The 18206-nt window shown below is 46.0% G+C and overlaps 1 protein-coding gene across 1 annotated transcript; it reads left to right on the plus strand.

The window, feature by feature from the left end:
• Positions 1-14909: 14909 nt before the first annotated feature.
• LOC4339787 (aspartic proteinase CDR1) lies at positions 14910-16734 on the plus strand. Its single transcript, XM_015783215.3, has 2 exons — positions 14910-16307; positions 16473-16734. The coding sequence occupies exon 1, from the start codon at positions 14910-14912 to the stop codon at positions 16269-16271; it is 1362 nt and encodes a 453-aa protein (XP_015638701.2). The 3' UTR covers positions 16272-16307; positions 16473-16734.
• Positions 16735-18206: the final 1472 nt, after the last annotated feature.

The raw sequence follows: 18206 nt of genomic DNA on the forward strand, positions 1-18206 counted from the left end.
TATGGATCATCGACAACGAGCGCGCCGCAGGAGGTATTGGCTATCGATGATGTCGGCACGTCAACGCGCACCAATGCAGAAGCGGAGAATCAATTGGCCACTCCGGTCCAGCACATCACAGCCGTCAACGCTATACTGAGGGAAACCCCCTACGATCCTATTCTGAACGACGATCTCGCGCGTTGGACAGAACGACTACGGGAATCAGTGACCAACCTCAGCAACGCGTTCGAAGAGGCTGCTGCCACAGCGCACCCGGAGCAGCCACCAACTGGCGATGCCAATGGTGAAGACCCTTAACGGAGGGAATCGCCTCATCGAGCCACCCCTCCACCTCACGGCACTGGCGATCTCCGAGATCACCTCAACGGCCGCCGAGAGGCACGACACACACGAGACAATGAGAATCGTTCACGGCGTCATATCTTTTCACGGCGCCATAATAACGAAGATCGAGGAGACCGCTCAAACGAGGACCGAGACCATGATAACCGCCACAACCGCCATGATCACAACGATCGCGAGCGGCAGGTGCCAGACGATACTGGTCGAGGACGTCGCCATAACGACGACGATGATGGAGACCGACGCCGAGACAACAGCGGGAGATGACGACAGGATTCTCAAGATCCAGGCCGCCATCCTCGTAATCGTACGCCGGAACCAAGCGGCCCATCGTCATCGTCATCATCCTCATCTTCCTCGTCATCAGACAGACATCCACGAAGGACACACGATCGTCGACAACCCACCGCCCCCAGTGCTGGGTGTAGAGCTTTCAGTCGTTCCCTGCGTGATGTCCGATGGCTTGAGAGATTCCGACCCGGAGCAATAGAAAAGTACGATGGGAGCACCGATCCAGAAGAGTTCCTTCAAGTCTACTCCACAGTACTCTATGCTGCCGGAGCAGACGACAACGCATTGGCGAATTTTTTGCCAACTGCGTTAAAAGGCTCTGCACGTTCATGGTTGATACATCTCCCGCCCTACTCAATCTCTTCGTGGGCAAACCTGTGGCAGCAGTTTGTCGCCAACTTCCAAGGAACCTACAAGCGCCACGCGATCGAAGACGACCTACACGCATTAACACAGAACTCGGGTGAATCCTTGAGGGAATATGTTTGGCGCTTCAACGAGTGCAGAAATACAATCCCCGAAATCACCGACGCTTCTGTAATTCGCGCCTTCAAATCCGGTGTCAGAGATCGCTATACTACCCAGGAGTTGGCGACAAGACGCATCATAACTACTCGGAGACTGTTCGAGATTGTTGAGTGATGCGCCCACGCAGATGATGTGCTAAGACGCAAGAACGATAAGCCGAAGACCGGGGGAGAGAAGAAACCAGCCACGGACGCACCTGAGTCAAGCAAGAAGAAAAATCGCAAAAATGGGAAAAGGAAAGCTCAAGCGGAAGTCCTCGCAGCAGAATACGCGAACCCTCCCAAGCGCCCAGGCCCACAGAGTAACGACACAAAGAAAGCATGGTGCCCCATACACAAGACGGACAGACATTCTTTGGAAGAAGCACATTGCATTTGAAAAAGGCAAGTGAGTACGCGTGGTCGAAAAGGATGCGAAGGCGGCTCCCCAGGAATCGGATTCAGCATATCCAGACTCTGACCTCCACGTTTCACACATCTTCGGAGGTTCCACAACGTACTCCTCAAAGCGAGAATACAAGAAAGTGGAACACGAAGTCTGTTCGACATGGCAGGGAGCTGCACCCAAGATGAAGTGGTCTGAACAGAAAATAGAGTTCTCGGAAGAAGACCACCCCAAGACCGCCGTCATCCCAGGACGATATCCGATCGTGGTCGAACCCACTATTCGGAACATCAAGGTCGCGCGGGTTCTCATCGACGGTGACAGCTCAATCAACCTTCTTTTCGCCAGCACTTTGGACGCAATGGGAATTCCACAAAGCGAGTTGACACCAAACGATCAACCCTTTCATGGAATCACTCCCCAATCCTCGTCCAGACCATTGGGCAAGATTACGTTGCCTGTGACTTTCGGCCAAGCTAACAACTTTCGAACGGAGCAGATCACCTTTTGATGTCGCTGAATTCGATACAGCTTACAACGCCATCATCGGGAGAACTGTACTTGCGAAGTTTATGGCTGCATCTCACTACGCGTATCAAGTACTCAAGATGCCGGGACCGAAGGGAACAATCACTATTCAAGGGAACGCAAAGCTGGCGGTGCAATGCGACAAACGGAGCCTCGACATGGTCGAGCAAACGCCCAGCCCACCCGCCACGACTGAGCCACCCAAGAAAGTCAGCAAGACAAACAAGACGCTGAAACCGGACGGCGCAATCAAGATCGTTCCACTCTCCAGTGCCAACCCCGACAAAACCGTCAAGATCGGGGCGACGCTAAGCGAGAAATAGGAACTTGCGCTCATCACCTTCCTCCGCGACAATGCTGACGTGTTCGCTTGGCAGCCGTCCAACATGCCGGGGGTCCCCAGGGAGGTGATTGAGCACAAACTCATGGTGTGACTCGATGCCAAGCTAGTAAAGCAAAAACTGCGGAGATTTGCACCAGACCGAAAACAAGCCATACGAGAAGAGCTCGACAAACTTCTCAAAGCTGGCTTCATCAGAGAAGTACTTCATCCAGAGTGGCTAGCCAATCCGGTCATGGTACGGAAGGCCAACGGAAAATGGAGAATGTGCGTCGACTTCACCGACCTCAACAAGGCGTGTCCCAAGGATCACTTCACTCTTCCTCGAATAGATCAGCTGATGGACTCAACAGCCGGCTGTGAGCTATTGAGCTTTCTTGACGCTTACTCCGGCTACCACCAAATCAGCATGGCAAAAGAAGACGAAGAGAAGACAGCATTCATCACGCCATTCGGGGTATTTTGCTACGTTAAGATGCCGTTCGGACTGATAACCACAGGGAATACTTTCCAGCGCACGGTCCAGGGCACACTTAGCGACCAGCTCGGCAACAATGTCGAGGCATACGTCGACGACATCGTTGTCAAGACCAAGACAGGCGACTCATTGATTGACGATCTGCGGAAAACGTTCGACAACCTCCGACGATATCGCCTCTTGCTCAATCCAGAGAAATGCACGTTCGGAGTACCATCGGGCAAGCTGCTCGATTTCCTTGTCGCTGGCAGAGGAATAGAAGCAAATCCCGAGAAGATCAAGGCAATCGAGAACATGAAATCACCCACAAGACTCAAGGAAGTACAAAAGCTAACCGGATGCATGGCAGCACTGAGCAGGTTCGTCGCTAGGATGGGAGAACGAGGGCAACCTTTCTTCGCTCTGCTGAAGAAGCAAGACAAATTTGTATGGACACAGGAAGCCGAAGAGGCATTCGTTGCACTCAAGCGCTACCTATCAAACCCCCCTGTACTTGTTGCTCCCCAACCCAATGAAGAATTATTCCTCTATATTGCCGCCACGCCATATTCCGTTAGCACCATCATTGTTGTCGAGAGAGATAAAGTACAACGACCAGTCTATTACGTCAGCGAAGCTCTCAACGACGCAAAGACAAGATATCCACAGATCCAAAAGCTTCTTTACGCGGTCATCATGACATCAAGGAAGCTACGCCACTACTTTCAAGCCCACAGAGTCACAGTTGTCTCCTCCTTCCCTCTCGGTGAAGTTGTGAGAAACAAAGACGTTGTCGGCCGCATTGCGAAATGGGTAGTCGAGCTGAGCCAATTTGATGTCCACTTTGTGCCACGAACAACCATCAAATCCTAGGTACTCGCCGACTTCGTAGCCGATTGGACTATGCCTGATAACAAATCAGACAACCAAGTCGACAACGAAACGTGGACAATGGTGTTCGATGGTGCACTCAACAGCCAAGGAGCAGGGGCAGGATTTATCTTGACGTCTCCTTCCGGAGATCAATTCAAGCACGCAATCCACCTCAACTTCAGGGCGACCAATAATATAGCCGAATACGAGGGACTACTCGCCGGGATAAGAGCTGCAGCCGCACTTGGGGTCAAGCGACTAATTGTTAAAGGGGACTCCGAGCTAGTCGCGAACCAGGTGCACAAGGATTATAAATGCTCTAACCCCGAGTTATCCAAGTATCTCGCAGAAGTCACGAAGCTAGAGAAAAGGTTCGATGGGATCGAGGTCCGACACGTCTACCGCAAGGACAACATCGAGCCAGATGACCTAGCACGACGTGCGTCCAGACGAGAACCGCTCGAGCCCAGCACTTTTCTGGACATCTTGACGAAGCCATCAGTAAAAGAGGTTAGCGGCGAAGGTAGCCCGGCTGCCCCCGACATTAGCTTGGAGGCCACAAAGGCAGAACGCGCCGTTGCCGATATCGAGACCATAGACGACTGGCGCATCCCACTAATCAGATTCATCAACAGCGAGGAGTTGCCCGAGGACGATACAGAGGCCGAGAAAATAACCCGTAAAGCAAAAATCTACTATATGGTCGGCAACGATTTATACAAGAAAGCGCCAAACGGGGTACTTCTCAAATGCGTCTCGTCCGACGACGGCAGACACCTCCTCCTTGATATACATGAAGGCATCTATGGGTCACACGCCGCCGGTCGGACATTGGTCGGGAAAGCCTTTCGACAAGGGTTTTTCTGGCCAACCGCCCTCAAAGATGCATGCGACATGGTCCAGCGATGTGAAGCCTGTCAATTCCACAGTAAACACACAAAGCTACCCGCGCAAGCGCTCCAGACTATCCCTCTTACTTGACCGTTCTCGTGCTGGGGGCTAGATATACTCGGGCCATTCCCACGAGGACAGGGCGACTACAGGTTCCTATTCGTGGCGATCGACAAATTCACTAAGTGGATCGAAGCAGTACCCACGGGGGAAATCAAGGCCGACAACGCCATCAAATTCATCAAGGGGATATTTTGCAGATACGGACTACCGCACCGCATCATAACCGACAACGGCTCCCAGTTCATCAGCGCCGATTTCCACAAGGTCGTGGGTGGCCAAGAGGGCCCACTTGGAGACTTGGGATCTCAGCAGGAAATGTGAAGGTTGCTTAAAGCCGGCTGATTACTGCATCGGGCTGGCAGTCAAGATATGCTTCGCCTCAGTCTCTCACCCTCAAAGCAACGGACAAATCGAGAGGGCAAACGGTATAGTACTACAAGGGATCAAAACCCGCGTCTACGACAGGCTCATGTCACAAGACAAAAAATGGGTCGAAGAACTCCCATCAGTACTATGGGCCGTACGCACCACACCGACAACGTCTAACAAGGAAACGCCCTTCTTCCTCGTGTACGGCTCCGAGTCCATGCTTCCCAGCGAGCTACGACATCAGAGTACACGAGTACAGAAGCACTCCGACGAGGACCAGGAGGAGCAGCGAAACGTCGATGTAAACCTACTCGAGGAACATCGCGAACGAGTTGCCGTTCGAGCAGCCAGCTATCAACAGGCCCTCCGCCGTTACCACGAGAAGTGCATCCGAGCACGCATACTTTTGATCGGCGACGACTACGTCCTCTGACCCAAATGGGAAGGACTAAGCAGGGCGAAACAAGCTCTCACCCAAATGGGAAGGACCTTACACGATCACACAAATCTTGCGGCCAGGCGCATTCAAAATTGCAGACGGCGATGGTCGCGAGTTAGCAAATTCTTGGAACATTGACCAACTACGTAAATTCTATGTATGAGTCAATACCATCTATACCTGTAAGACACCTTACAGTATCAATAAAGCATATTCTTAAGCCCATATTACAATCAAAGTGTTCCCGCCCGATGATCCCTTACCCTAATGACACCTAGCGTTGAAACCTATCCTCATGTCCCTTTACGCCGTCTTGACAAGGCCTCCGAGGAACCTAAGGGATCTTCGGCTGGGGACGCCCAGAGCCAATAAGGCCTTGTCAGATCCTGTAGAGACGAAAGACCATGTAAGATCTGGTCGTGTAAGAGTTCTCGCCGTGCGTATTAACCAAGCCGCGAAATCAGAAATGAATTTTCCAACTTCACGGCTGGGGGCTAGGATCAGAGCTTATTCAACCAAGGCAGGTTAAAGGTCTAAGAGCCTTATCCTCCGAGAAAATTCCTCCGACGACAAGGCTGGGGGCTAGGGAGAGTGTACGACTCAAACGACTGATTAAAGTCGTGAACTGAGAACACACTCTTACACACTGTTAAGATAGATTTATTTTCTATTTCACAAATAACTCCTTACAATTTTTACACAAGTCCAAAGCTATATTACACTTTTTCCTGAGGTATCCATCACAGGGTACGAAGACTACCAAGAAGGCCAAAGCCAGTCCATAGACTGGAAGATCTTCTCCGCCAATGCCGCCATCGACCTCGCTAGGTGGTCTATCTCCGTCGGAGTCATCCGAGAACGAACAAAACCCTCATGGAGAAAACCGAGGTCCAGGCGCGGGCGATGATCTCGTAGGCATGCCAACACGTGCCCTCCGGCATATCGGCTCGAACGACGACACTCCTGCTTCAAGGCCTCGTCGATACGCTTGCCGACGTCATCGAGTTGAGCACAGGCCCCGTTCAGCCACGAGATGTATCCGGCCGCCGACTCCTCGGGATCCCCACGGGGTACTCGGAGCTCTCTACAAACCTTGGCCATGGATGTGCAGCAACTCTTCAAGTACTAGTTGAACCACACCTCACGACCTCGGAGCGTTTCCACAGCTTGCTCTTTTTTCACTGCAAGCATGGTTCTCTCGAGTTCCGCTACTTCAAATTTTGTCTTCCAATATTGGATGCGACGATCTTGGCCAGCAAGAGCACTCTCGAGATCTGCTCAATGTGGGAACAACCAAGTCAAGCTACACGCCTCTTTCGAGAACATAGCTGATCTAGTTGGAGGAGCAAAAAGGGATGAATGGACCACCAACCTAAGGAAGTCGTCGCCATCTCCGTCCCCGTAGCTAGGGTTTGGTCTACATTGTCGGGCGACGCATGTGGTTCAAACGCGAGAGCCGGCATAATCGCCGGTGACTCGGGCTACCCGCGTTGCTGGACATCCTCGTCATCAACATCTCTACAAGGGACAAAAATTTTTCAAGATCAACATGCAAGAGTAAGCTAGAATAATAACTACACGCACAAAGGCGTTTGAGATCCAGTTTTACGCAGCATGTCTAAGGAGTACAAGAGATCCTATTCTTCAAAAAGAGGGAGAACAGATTCCCCCAGATCACCGACTTCTTCCATCACCTACTTACGCGTGTTGCTAGCTGCCCCCTGATCCAAGATCTTGCGCAGATCGAGTTCAGGATGTGCCAATTTCACACATGCAAGGACGTGGCACGCCCCGGTGTAGATCCCGTTAGACGTCTCTTCCCCGATCCTGGCTGCATGCTTGGAGGGGATCTCCTCCATCGCCGCCACCAGCTCCGCAAGAGAAGACGTCAGTGAGAACTCGTCGGGATTTGCCGGGATTGTAGACTTGATGCCGCACTCCCCGGCGAGCTGGTGCAGACCAGTATAGGTGACCCGCAACAAACCACGGATTTCCGACAGATTGTTCCCGAGCTCCGACATACGGTGCTCGAGCCCCTGCCGTTGTCGCTAGTTGCCGGCTACCAACTCCCTCATCTTCTTGAGGTCTTCATGAGCCTCCGCCAACTCGTGTACCAGCCGGTCAGCACGCTCGTTTGCCGACGCTGCCGCCGACCTCGCCTCCGCAATCTCGCGACCAATGCCGCGGGCACCAGCCTCGAGGAGGCGCCCCATTTCGACCTGGAGCTCCTCCTAGGTGAGGACGGTAGCTGATGGACCACGACCAGCCGCGGGATCGTTGGCTGGGCCGCTTGGTGTCGCCTCGCGGCTTCCGGGCACAAGCACGACATCCGTCGAGGCAACAGCGGGAGACGCGCCGGAAGTCCCTCCGGACTCATCTTGCACTGCCTTCGCCCGCGCCGCCCTATGAGAACAGGCATGGTTCAGACAACGCTCCAACAAAGTCACGGGAACTTAAGTTCATCCACTTACTTCTCGCCAACCGTCACAAGTCGTTGTCGTCGTGGAGGCGGGGGAGACGCGTCCGAGGCCTGAAAAACGGTTGATGCGAAGAAAGGCGAAATTCTTCTGGCTGTATGATCAGATAACAGGATAGCTTACCGAGGGGGTAGATGCCTTGCGACGATGTCCGCTTACAGAGGAGAATTTCCTCCCCTTTGTCGGAACATTACCACCACTTGTGGTGGCAGCAGCAGCAGCAGCATCGGACGCCTCCTTGGCGACCTTCTCCTTCAGCGACGCCGCCACCTGATGGTCCGCGAGCGGCCCGATGATGTCAGTCAGAGGAAGAGCCTACGCTTAATCAAGTCACAACACGATCTCGGAAGGGAGACTCAGAATGCCTATTGAGTATACTTACATTGATGGCAGCGTCACGTTCGGCCGCCCCCTTCTCACAAAGGGGAACAGGGATGTTACTCGCCGTTGTCGGGCCACTGATCATCACCTGGCCGACACGACGTCCCATGGTTTCGCTGTTCAGACCTATGAATCGAGAACCAAATTTCGATAAATCAGGAGGAACGTGAACACGAGCCTGTCAGGATAAATGCAAGAAAGATACCCCGAGGAGAAACCCGGGTCGCGTTTTCCGGTCCGGAATAGTCAAAGGCTGGATGGACTCGAGCCTGGAGCGGCTGGATCCGTCTACCAACGAAGTCTGCAACGACTTCATACCCCGACAAGCCTCGTACTCGGAGATCGTTGACAATGTCGATGAACGACTGAAGAGAAGGGGTCAAGGGGGCTTTGCGGTCCAAGACGAAATCTTGTCCGGTTGTTCCTCAGGAACAACGAAGACTGGGTCCGAATCTGCGATCTGAAGGTAGAACCACCTCGTCCGCCATTTGTTGCAAAAGGAAGGGCACTGGAAGGGGATATAACATGACTTCAGGCCATCCCGAAGTCGGAACCCGACGCATCCAGACACCCTGTTGGATTCCATCCAACGCAGCTCGTAGTAGAAGCGAAAGAGATCGAGAAAGGGCTCTACCCCAATGTAGGCCTCGCAAAGATAAGAAAAGATACTAAGGAAGACGATAGAATTGGGGTTCAAATGGAGCAGAGAAAGACCGTAGAAGTTCAAAACCAAGAGAAGAAATTCGGAAGACGGAGGAAGAAAACCGCAGAGAATGTAGTCTTCGATCGCAACCATGCGACCTAAGACGGGCTGGGGATCAGTACCTCCTGCTTCCCTTCCCATGGTTCCACGGCCGGGAAGGGTGCCGTCTTCCTGGAGCTTCTTCAGCGACGCGCTGGTGGAGGAGGATTTGCCAAGATCCATCGTCGATCGGAGATCGTTGGAGAAAGGGCTCAGGTCCACGGACTAGGGTTTCTTGTGAGAGCGGAGAAGACGAAGGACACTTGCAGGCGGGATGTTTTCTTCACAATGGGCGGACTTCAAAATGGATCCTCAAAATTCCTTTAAATAGACGCACTACCGACGGTGCGAATTCCAAGGAAAGGGGAGAGATGCCCGCTGGAGATTTCTGGGTCCGTTACGCGCAGCAGTTTTTTGGACTTCAGTTTAAATTCACTCGTGACCGTTGGGCTTCACATGATGTTCTCGACTACGTCCTCTCTCTACGGTCCTCACACCGAGAACGACAACAGTCTTGACACAAGAAGTCGCGAATGGTTACACGAGTTCATTTAAGCAGAAGTCGGGGGCTACTGTCAGGGTTACGGGTTAGTTATACCCTTTACCCTTCGATATACGTCGCATATCGGTATGGCATACCCACGCGCATACGGATATTCTCTGCATACATTAAGGAAATCCTTCACGGAATTTACGGATGGAAAGAGTTCTATTCGGACAAGACTGGGTCATCAATGTATCGTGTAAGGTCTAATGTCTCCGAGTTCTACTTGGAAACCGCTTGGCCTGCGATATAAAAGGGACCCCCTGGGGAGGACCTGGGGCATCGAATCTCAGAGCCAACACAACCCTCACAGCCTACAAAGTCGGAGCCTACAAGGAGCCAAATCGCCGGGGATCTAGTCGAACCAATTCGACTACGATCTCGCCGGATCCGTCGAGTTCTATTGTTCCCTTTGTAACCTGTGTTTTCCATCATATAATCCCACATCAACTGGATTAGAGCTATTACCTATCAAGGGGCCTGAACCAGTATAATCTTTGTCTTTGATCCGCTTGATGTCGTATTACGTAGATCCTTGTACCAACGTACCCCAATACCCTCTATATCCGGTCTACGGGTATCACCCATCGACAGTATATAGTATTACATTTCTTTTTTAATATATACTCCCTCCGTCCCTAAATATTTGACACCGTTGACTTTTTTAAACATGCTTGACCGTTCGTCTTATTAAAAAAATTAAGTAACTATTAATTCTTTTCTTATCATTTGATTCCTTGTTAAATATATAATTTTATGTATACATATAGTTTTACATATTTTACAAAAGATTTTGAATAAAACGAACGGTCAAACATATTTTAAAAATATCAACGGCGTCAAACATTTAGGGACGGAGGGAGTAACATCATTGAATTTTTTTTTATCAATGTTTGACCATTCATTTTATTTAAATTATTTATGTAAATATAAAAATATTAAATTATGTTTAAAGAATATTTAATAATAAATTAAGTCTCAATAAAATAAATAATAACTAGATAATTTTTCTGAATAAAAAAACAACTACGTCATAAAAAACGGAGGGAGTACTAGTACTAGCTAGCTAGTGTACTTTACTACTCAACTGCAGCTCCAGGATGCTCCAGACCACCAGTAGTACTCCGGCCTCCTCCATGCTGTTGATAGCACTGCACTCCGGCGATCGTGGCGAGTAAGCGCAACCTGCACTGCAGTGCAGTCTAAGGCCAAGCAAGGCTCGATGGCGCAACCTGCAGCCTTGGCCTTACTGCTTCCAGTCCTCCTCCTCGTCGGAGTCGACGACATCGAGCCGCTGCCGGTACGTACACCCGTCAATGTTCGATAACTATACAGCTTCATGATCTGTGCCCCTGCACGTATTACAGTATTTATTTAATTAGGTTTCTTGTTTCATGCATGCACAAATTAATGAATGAAGAAGATCATCATCATCAAGTACGATCTGCACAAGGAGTACTACTGCTGTGCGATGGATCTCAACGACGATGAAAATATCGCAGCAGCAGCAGCTTCATGTTGTACTCGCTTTACAGGAGCTGCTGGTGAACTGCACCTCAAGGTAAACTGGAGTATGCATTATTTGCACATCACACAAGTACTGATCGATGATTTCTCTCATTTAATTGCCACTACCAATAGAAGATGGAACCGAGCAGCTTTGGAACCGCAACACATTTGGTGATCCAGCAGGACGGTAATCAATACTACTCCACTAATTAGGAGTACTACCTAGTATTGAGTACACTTGCATACTCTTGTGTACTCCTACTCATGTTTACGTACATACATTCTGTTTGTTACTTAATTACTAGTACTAGGTACGACGCTGCCTCCAACTCGTATCCCGGCGGGTTACCACTGCGCCTGCGTGCCTCAATCTGTTCTTCGTCGTTGGTTGCTGCAACTAACTTTCTCTGCCGGTGCGTACATTAATTTGACGATCTATATATAGTGCTGCTAGCTGCTGCATATCGCTGCACGATCGATATCCAGATTTAATTTGGATTACTTTAATTAAAATATTAATTAATGGCAAGTAAATTAATCAAGAAACCCCATATATTGATCGATCTGTGTACTGCATGCAATGCTGCAGGTTGTGCCCTGCAGGCATCGCTGTGTTTCTGATGGGTTACGCCTACGCGTACGCACGCTCCAGAGGCAACACGGCCCCCTTGAAGAAAACCACAAACAGTACTACAGTATTATTGAAGATGATGCCTCTTCTTCTTCTTCTTCTTCTTGTCGCGCCGGGGCTTGGAACAGCTGCCCGCCCTCAATCTACGGTAAATACCACTGCTGGCTACTCCTAATAACCTTTTCTCGATAGGGGTACTTACCGGTTCAATCAGGAAAGCAATTCACATCAAACAAAATTATCATTATTTTATTAGTTAATTATCCTACTACTATAATAATTTAATTTTATAATTATGATCTCTACATATATATCTTGCAACCACCATAAGAGATATCTAGTTAGTAACAAGGTGTACCTCTTTACTTAATTATTTGCATTCCAAAAATAGTAATAATTCAACGCTTCTCATAACTATATATATATATATATATATATATATATATATATATATATATATATATATATATATATATATATATATATATATATATATATATATATATATATATATATTCCATTGAATTGTATTTTTATTGATCAATTAGAACTGCCTTCTAGAACGTATAATTGTCTCAAAAGGGCCAATATCCATGCACTATTGGACCTTTTGAGTAAGACGGAAGAAGATCTGATGAGAATTGACAGTTTTCATATGCAAGATGGAAAACAGATATTGGACACTCTAGAGAAGCATCTCCCAATGGATTTACCTAAGAATAAGTTCTAGTTTTAAATCCATTGCAATTTTTTCCTCTTCTTCTTTTTCGAGTTAGAATAAAAAGAAAAAAGAAAACAATTTTGCATCTTTGGGACAATCTTTTTATATATATATATATATATATATATATATATATATATATATATATATATATATATATATATATATATATATATATATATATATATATATATATATATATATATATATATATATATATATATATATATATATATATATATATATATATATATATATATATATATATATATATATATATATATATATATAAAAGAAATCATGAGCTGCAATTAAGTGTCTGATCATGTCAAGTTAACATGCGGGTTTTTTTAAAGAGATTTCTTATACAACTCCTTCTGTATTTACAAAAGCGAACGAACTTACAAACCAACTCAAATATGAATCTGCATTTCCAAAAACAACTCATATACGGGTGACTTACCAAAGTATCGGTAAAAATATCTTCAATTTTTATAATAGTAGAGATATATGCTAAGGTAGAAAGGGTGGAAAAATTATCTTTTTTAGGAGATGCAAAAGGGTATAATTGTCAATAGTATTAGTGGTAAGCACATAGGTACCGCTATGGTACGTAGTTGGCCAGTACATAATATATGGTATCTAATTCTTATTTGCGTGTTTTTTTTTTGAGATTTACGTAATTTCATCTCTAAACTCTAGCTCTAGCAGTGTGATATCTTGAGAGAGATGCATCATGCATCGATCGATAAGATGCATAATGCATTGAACCTGCTAGATCATGTACTTCTTGATCCCAATAAATGACGATGAATAATAAGATTAAAATAACATTTACCCCTTGTGTTTCTTGAAACACACATGTATTTTTTCTAGTAAATAATAAACAGAGAATATTTTCCAACCTAGAGACAATTTACTGCTAACTCATAGATGGACACGTCTTCTGTATTTCCTACGCGTGCATTGGATTTTGATTGAAACTATACAATGTGGTATATGTATATGGTGCCACAACGTACATATATTAGTAAGTTCCGTATGTACGAATTTTCGTGCATGTCCTCTTGGGTGTCTTTTTTTCTAGGTTTGATAACATAATTAATACACAGACTTGCAGTACAAAGCAGATATATAGCTGGCACCATGATCGAAATAATTTCTGCTCATGCAAATGTACTTTTCCTTTAATATATATATATATATATATATATATATATATATATATATATATATATATATATATATATATATATATATATATATATATATATATATATATATATATATATATAAAAGACATCATACGTGCAGATGAGGCTTAAATTGAAATTTTAAACCCTGTCCTGGCATTTAATCAGCTTGCCTGATGATTTATACAGGACTATTTTTTTTCTTTAGATACTAATGTATACTCCTATTAATTCTATATTCAAACAGATTTCGAATGTCCTGCAAATTTACAGTACTTAGTACTCCCTTTATTTTTAAACAACAATCTGCATCGTCGACATTTACTATTTCAGCTTTTACACTATTTGAACTTTGATCACTAATTAGTCTTAAAATAGTTCGATGGACGAAAGTTTCATTTTTATATCTAGGAAGCCACACACTTCAATAATCAGACATGCATGCGTTTTATTTAGTATTTGTAACAATTTATAAAAAAGGACGAGTTGTAAGAATAAAAAATGATTGTTGTTCGGAGCTAGTCGCTTAAAAGAGAGAATAAATGGAATGTTTGAAGTAAATCTAGAAACGCAAATGGAGCTGCCGCCGCACTAGCACACTATTCCAGTATAATAGTACGAGTAATCCTGTAATACTCTCTCCGTCTATAAATATTTGACGCCGTTGATTTTTCTAAATATATTTGACTATTCGTCTTATTCAAAAACTTTTGTAAAATATGTAAAACAATATATATGTATATATAAAAGTATATTTAACAATAAATGAAATGGTTGAAAAATAATGAATAATTAATTAATTTTTTAAATAAGACAAACGGTAAAAAATGTTTAAAAAAATTAATGGCGTCAAATATTTAGAGACGGATGGAGTATAATGTAATGTCGTGGTTATAAATGTATGACACAACAGCTTTATCGTTTGCTCTTCAGCTTATTAATTGTAACTAAGAAAGTTGGTGTTGATTTTTTTTACTTATAGGAGTAGTTACTTTTCAGTATTGATTATTTAAGTCAGTACTAAAGCACACATGTACAAATTTTACGCTGGATTTTATTTTCTGTTGTTACTACTATATATGCTTATTTAGTTATTACTACTTAAATAAGCTAGTATATGCGGAACAATGTGATTCATTAATTATTATTATTTTTGTTTGACTGTTTAAAAATGACGACGAACAGATCATACAGTGAACTCGGATGGCGCCCTTGAGTTTCCGGTGTTCCATAGAAACCATCCATGCGCCCAATCTGTCCTTGGGCCAACAGCAGCAGCAGCAGCAGGAGGAGGAGGAGGAGGAGGAGGAGGAGACGTCAATCAGTGTGACTAAAGATTCAAAGCTGAACGACTTTGCCTTCTTAATACCGGTGAAACTGGGCACGCCAGCCGTCCAGTACCTGGTGACCATGGACACCGGATCAAGCCTTTCATGGGTTCAGTGCCGGCCGTGTACCATCAAGTGCCATGTTCAACCGGCGAAAGTCGGGCCCATCTTCGACCCCAGCAACTCCAGCACGTTCCGGCATGTTGGCTGTTCAACCTCTATCTGCAGCTATCTTGGTCGCACCCTCAGAATCCAGTCCAAGGCTTGCATGGAGTGGGAAGACATCTGCCTCTATACCATGTCTTATGGAGGTGGGTGGGCTTACTCTGTTGGCAAGGCGGTGACAGACAGGCTTGTTCTTGGTGGTGGAGAAACGACGAGGACGACATTAAGCCTAGCCAATTTCGTGTTCGGTTGCAGCATGGACACCCAGTACAGTACCCATAAGGAGGCTGGTATCTTTGGGTTGGGTACAAGCAACTACTCCTTCGAACAAATAGCACCTCTGCTGAGTTACAAGGCGTTCAGCTACTGTCTTCCCAGTGATGAGGCACACCAAGGGTATCTATCAATTGGACCAGACAGCAGCGGTGGTGTCCCTACCTCCATGTTCCCAGGAACCCCTAGGCCAGTGTATTCGATAGGGATGACCGGCCTCACTGTCACTGTCAATGGCGAGGTCCGCTCGTTGGTCTCCGGCTCCGGCTCCAGCCCCAGCCCCTCCTCACTGATGGTCGTCGACTCTGGGGCGAAATTGACCTTACTGTTGGCCTCCACCTTCGGTCAACTAGAGGATGCAATCATCCCAGCAATGGAGTCTCTTGGCTATTCACTCAACACTGCTGCCGGCCAAAACCAGCTTTGCTTTCTCACCGAGAGTGACAGACAAAACTACCTCCAGCGCAAACCTCCACCTCCCAGCAATTGGTCAGCTTTACCTGTGTTTCACATCTCCTTTACCCTCGGTCTCACGCTGACATTGCCTCCCAAGAATGCATTTTACCTCGATGCTAGATACCGTCAAGAATTCCTGACTATTGCATGGAAACAGATTTATGTTAGAAGTATTTTTCCTTTCCAATATTTTTCTGACATTCTTGGACTGTGCTCCTCCTTTGCTCGCGACGACTACTTGGAGTCTGGTTATCAGATATTGGGGAACTTGGTCACAAAATCGTGTGGAATCACTTATGACATCCCGCGCAAACAATTTCGGTTTCGTACCGGCGAGTGCTAGCTAATTCTCTCTACAATTATATACTGCTTGCTAAAGGTACTTAACTTACTTCCTAGTACTGCTCTTCTTCTAATCTGGAATACTCCTACTAGCTAGCTAGTGTACATACACATACTAGTAACAATATATAGTACTATTGCTTTGCTTTGCTGCCCAGTCCTGTTATTGATTGAATTGCTCCATCTCCTCATGCAATTGCAGATTTGCTGCACCGAGATGCATGATGTCGTAGTAATGCACGACTCCTACCTTAATTTGCTGCGTAGTGGAGTATTGGACTGGAGTATCCATCAAGTACTACACTCAAGCAGTGAGTGTTCCAGAGCAGCTAGCTAGTGGTACTGTGGTAGTAGTAGTTGAAGTTCCCTTGTAGTAATGCTTAATTTTTTTTTCTGCTCGCACATGGAGTACTTTGCTACTAGTAAGTACCAGGAATGATCAATGTTCTACTACTACTTTTTCAATGGTGCAATGTGTGATGGCTCGTTTGTTTTTCTAATAAAAAGAAAAAAAAGAATAAGTACTGGTTCGTTTTGTTTAGTAGTACTAATTATAAAGTAATTATTGGCCACACGATTATTGAGTGGCCAAGTAGTACAAATCGCCCGAAGTAATTGTTTGATCTGGACCGTCCTTTGCAATTTAGATGGCTACAAATCACCCTAAATCACAGTACTGTGCGCCTCTAACTTCACTGTGTGAAGTCCAGGATCCTGATCCTACAAGTTGGATGAGTAGTTGCAGAGTTACATTGAATGGGATATCGCTGGGATCGGCTCGGACCAGGTCGTCCGTTTCCGTACTTTTCGTCCATCGCTTGCAGCCGGATGGTGCATGTGCTGTGCGCGTCCGATCCGTGTCGCGCTCGTGTCTCCCGCGCAGGCGCAGCTGCATATGAAATTCGGCCAACCTCAACAGTATCTATTCCCATACGTACGTACCGAGAGGGAGGCCTTGCATTGTAGGCGCCGCACGGCGAGCGGGCAGAAAACGCGGCGTAGATGTGGCGTGCGGCTGCCCAGAATTTCCTCTACAACTCCAACTAACTCCTCCCAGTTTCCTTGTCTTTGTGAAATACTGCTCCGAAATTCTCTCTCAAATTGCTCTTTTAGACCGTAGTTATCGGTAAACTAAATCTAGGACTAGGAGGAGGAGATCGAGAAAACTTCGAATGAACTGCTAGTCGTTACAAGATTTCAACCTCTCAAATTTGCTTGAAAGGTTGCATCTCCCTTTATCGAGAGGAAAATATATCTAAAATTGTTCATTCCATAGAAAATTTAAAGGATTGGAAATGATTCAATCCTTTGATTCAGAGACATTCATAGGACTGAAATCCTCCAAAATCCCTATGTTTTTCCTCCAAATCAAAGGGGACCTTAAGAGATACTCCCTCCATCCCAAAATGTAAACATTTTTAGCTATGAATCTAGACAACTGTTTGTCTAGATTCGTAGCCAAAAGTGGTTATATTTTGGAACAGAGGTAGTAGTTTCAATGGAAATTTTCAAAGAGTTTGTAGCTGTTGCTAAGTTTCCTTTAAAATCTACATGTAATGAACCAATCCATAGGAATTTCATAGGATTTGGTAAGCTCCAATCCTTTGAATCAAAGGGTCAAGGAGTAATCTTACGAAATTCCTCCCACTAATACAGAAACCCTAATCGGTGTCGGTTTTCCCAACCGGCACCACGGAGGCGGCACTGATGACTTTCGGTCATCAATGCCGATTTTAGAGCGGGCTTCTTTGAGGCCTCAAGAACACGAAAAAAAAACGGCTCGATGCATTGGCTTGAATCGAGCCGATGCATCGAGCAATTTCACTTCAAGAACACATGAACACGACATGAACATAAAGAACACATGAGCACACATGAACACAAGATGCTGTTGTCGCTTCCGCTTCTGTTCGCTGCCGCCGATCTGTCACCGAGT

Source organism: Oryza sativa, chromosome 5, assembly GCF_034140825.1.
Source record: "Oryza sativa Japonica Group chromosome 5, ASM3414082v1".
NCBI classification, from domain to species: domain Eukaryota; kingdom Viridiplantae; phylum Streptophyta; class Magnoliopsida; order Poales; family Poaceae; genus Oryza; species Oryza sativa.

Coding starts and splice junctions, on each gene's coding strand:
- LOC4339787 (XM_015783215.3), top strand. CDS start 14,910: ATGGCGCCCTTGAGTTTCCGGTGTTCCATAGAAACCATCCATGCGCCC.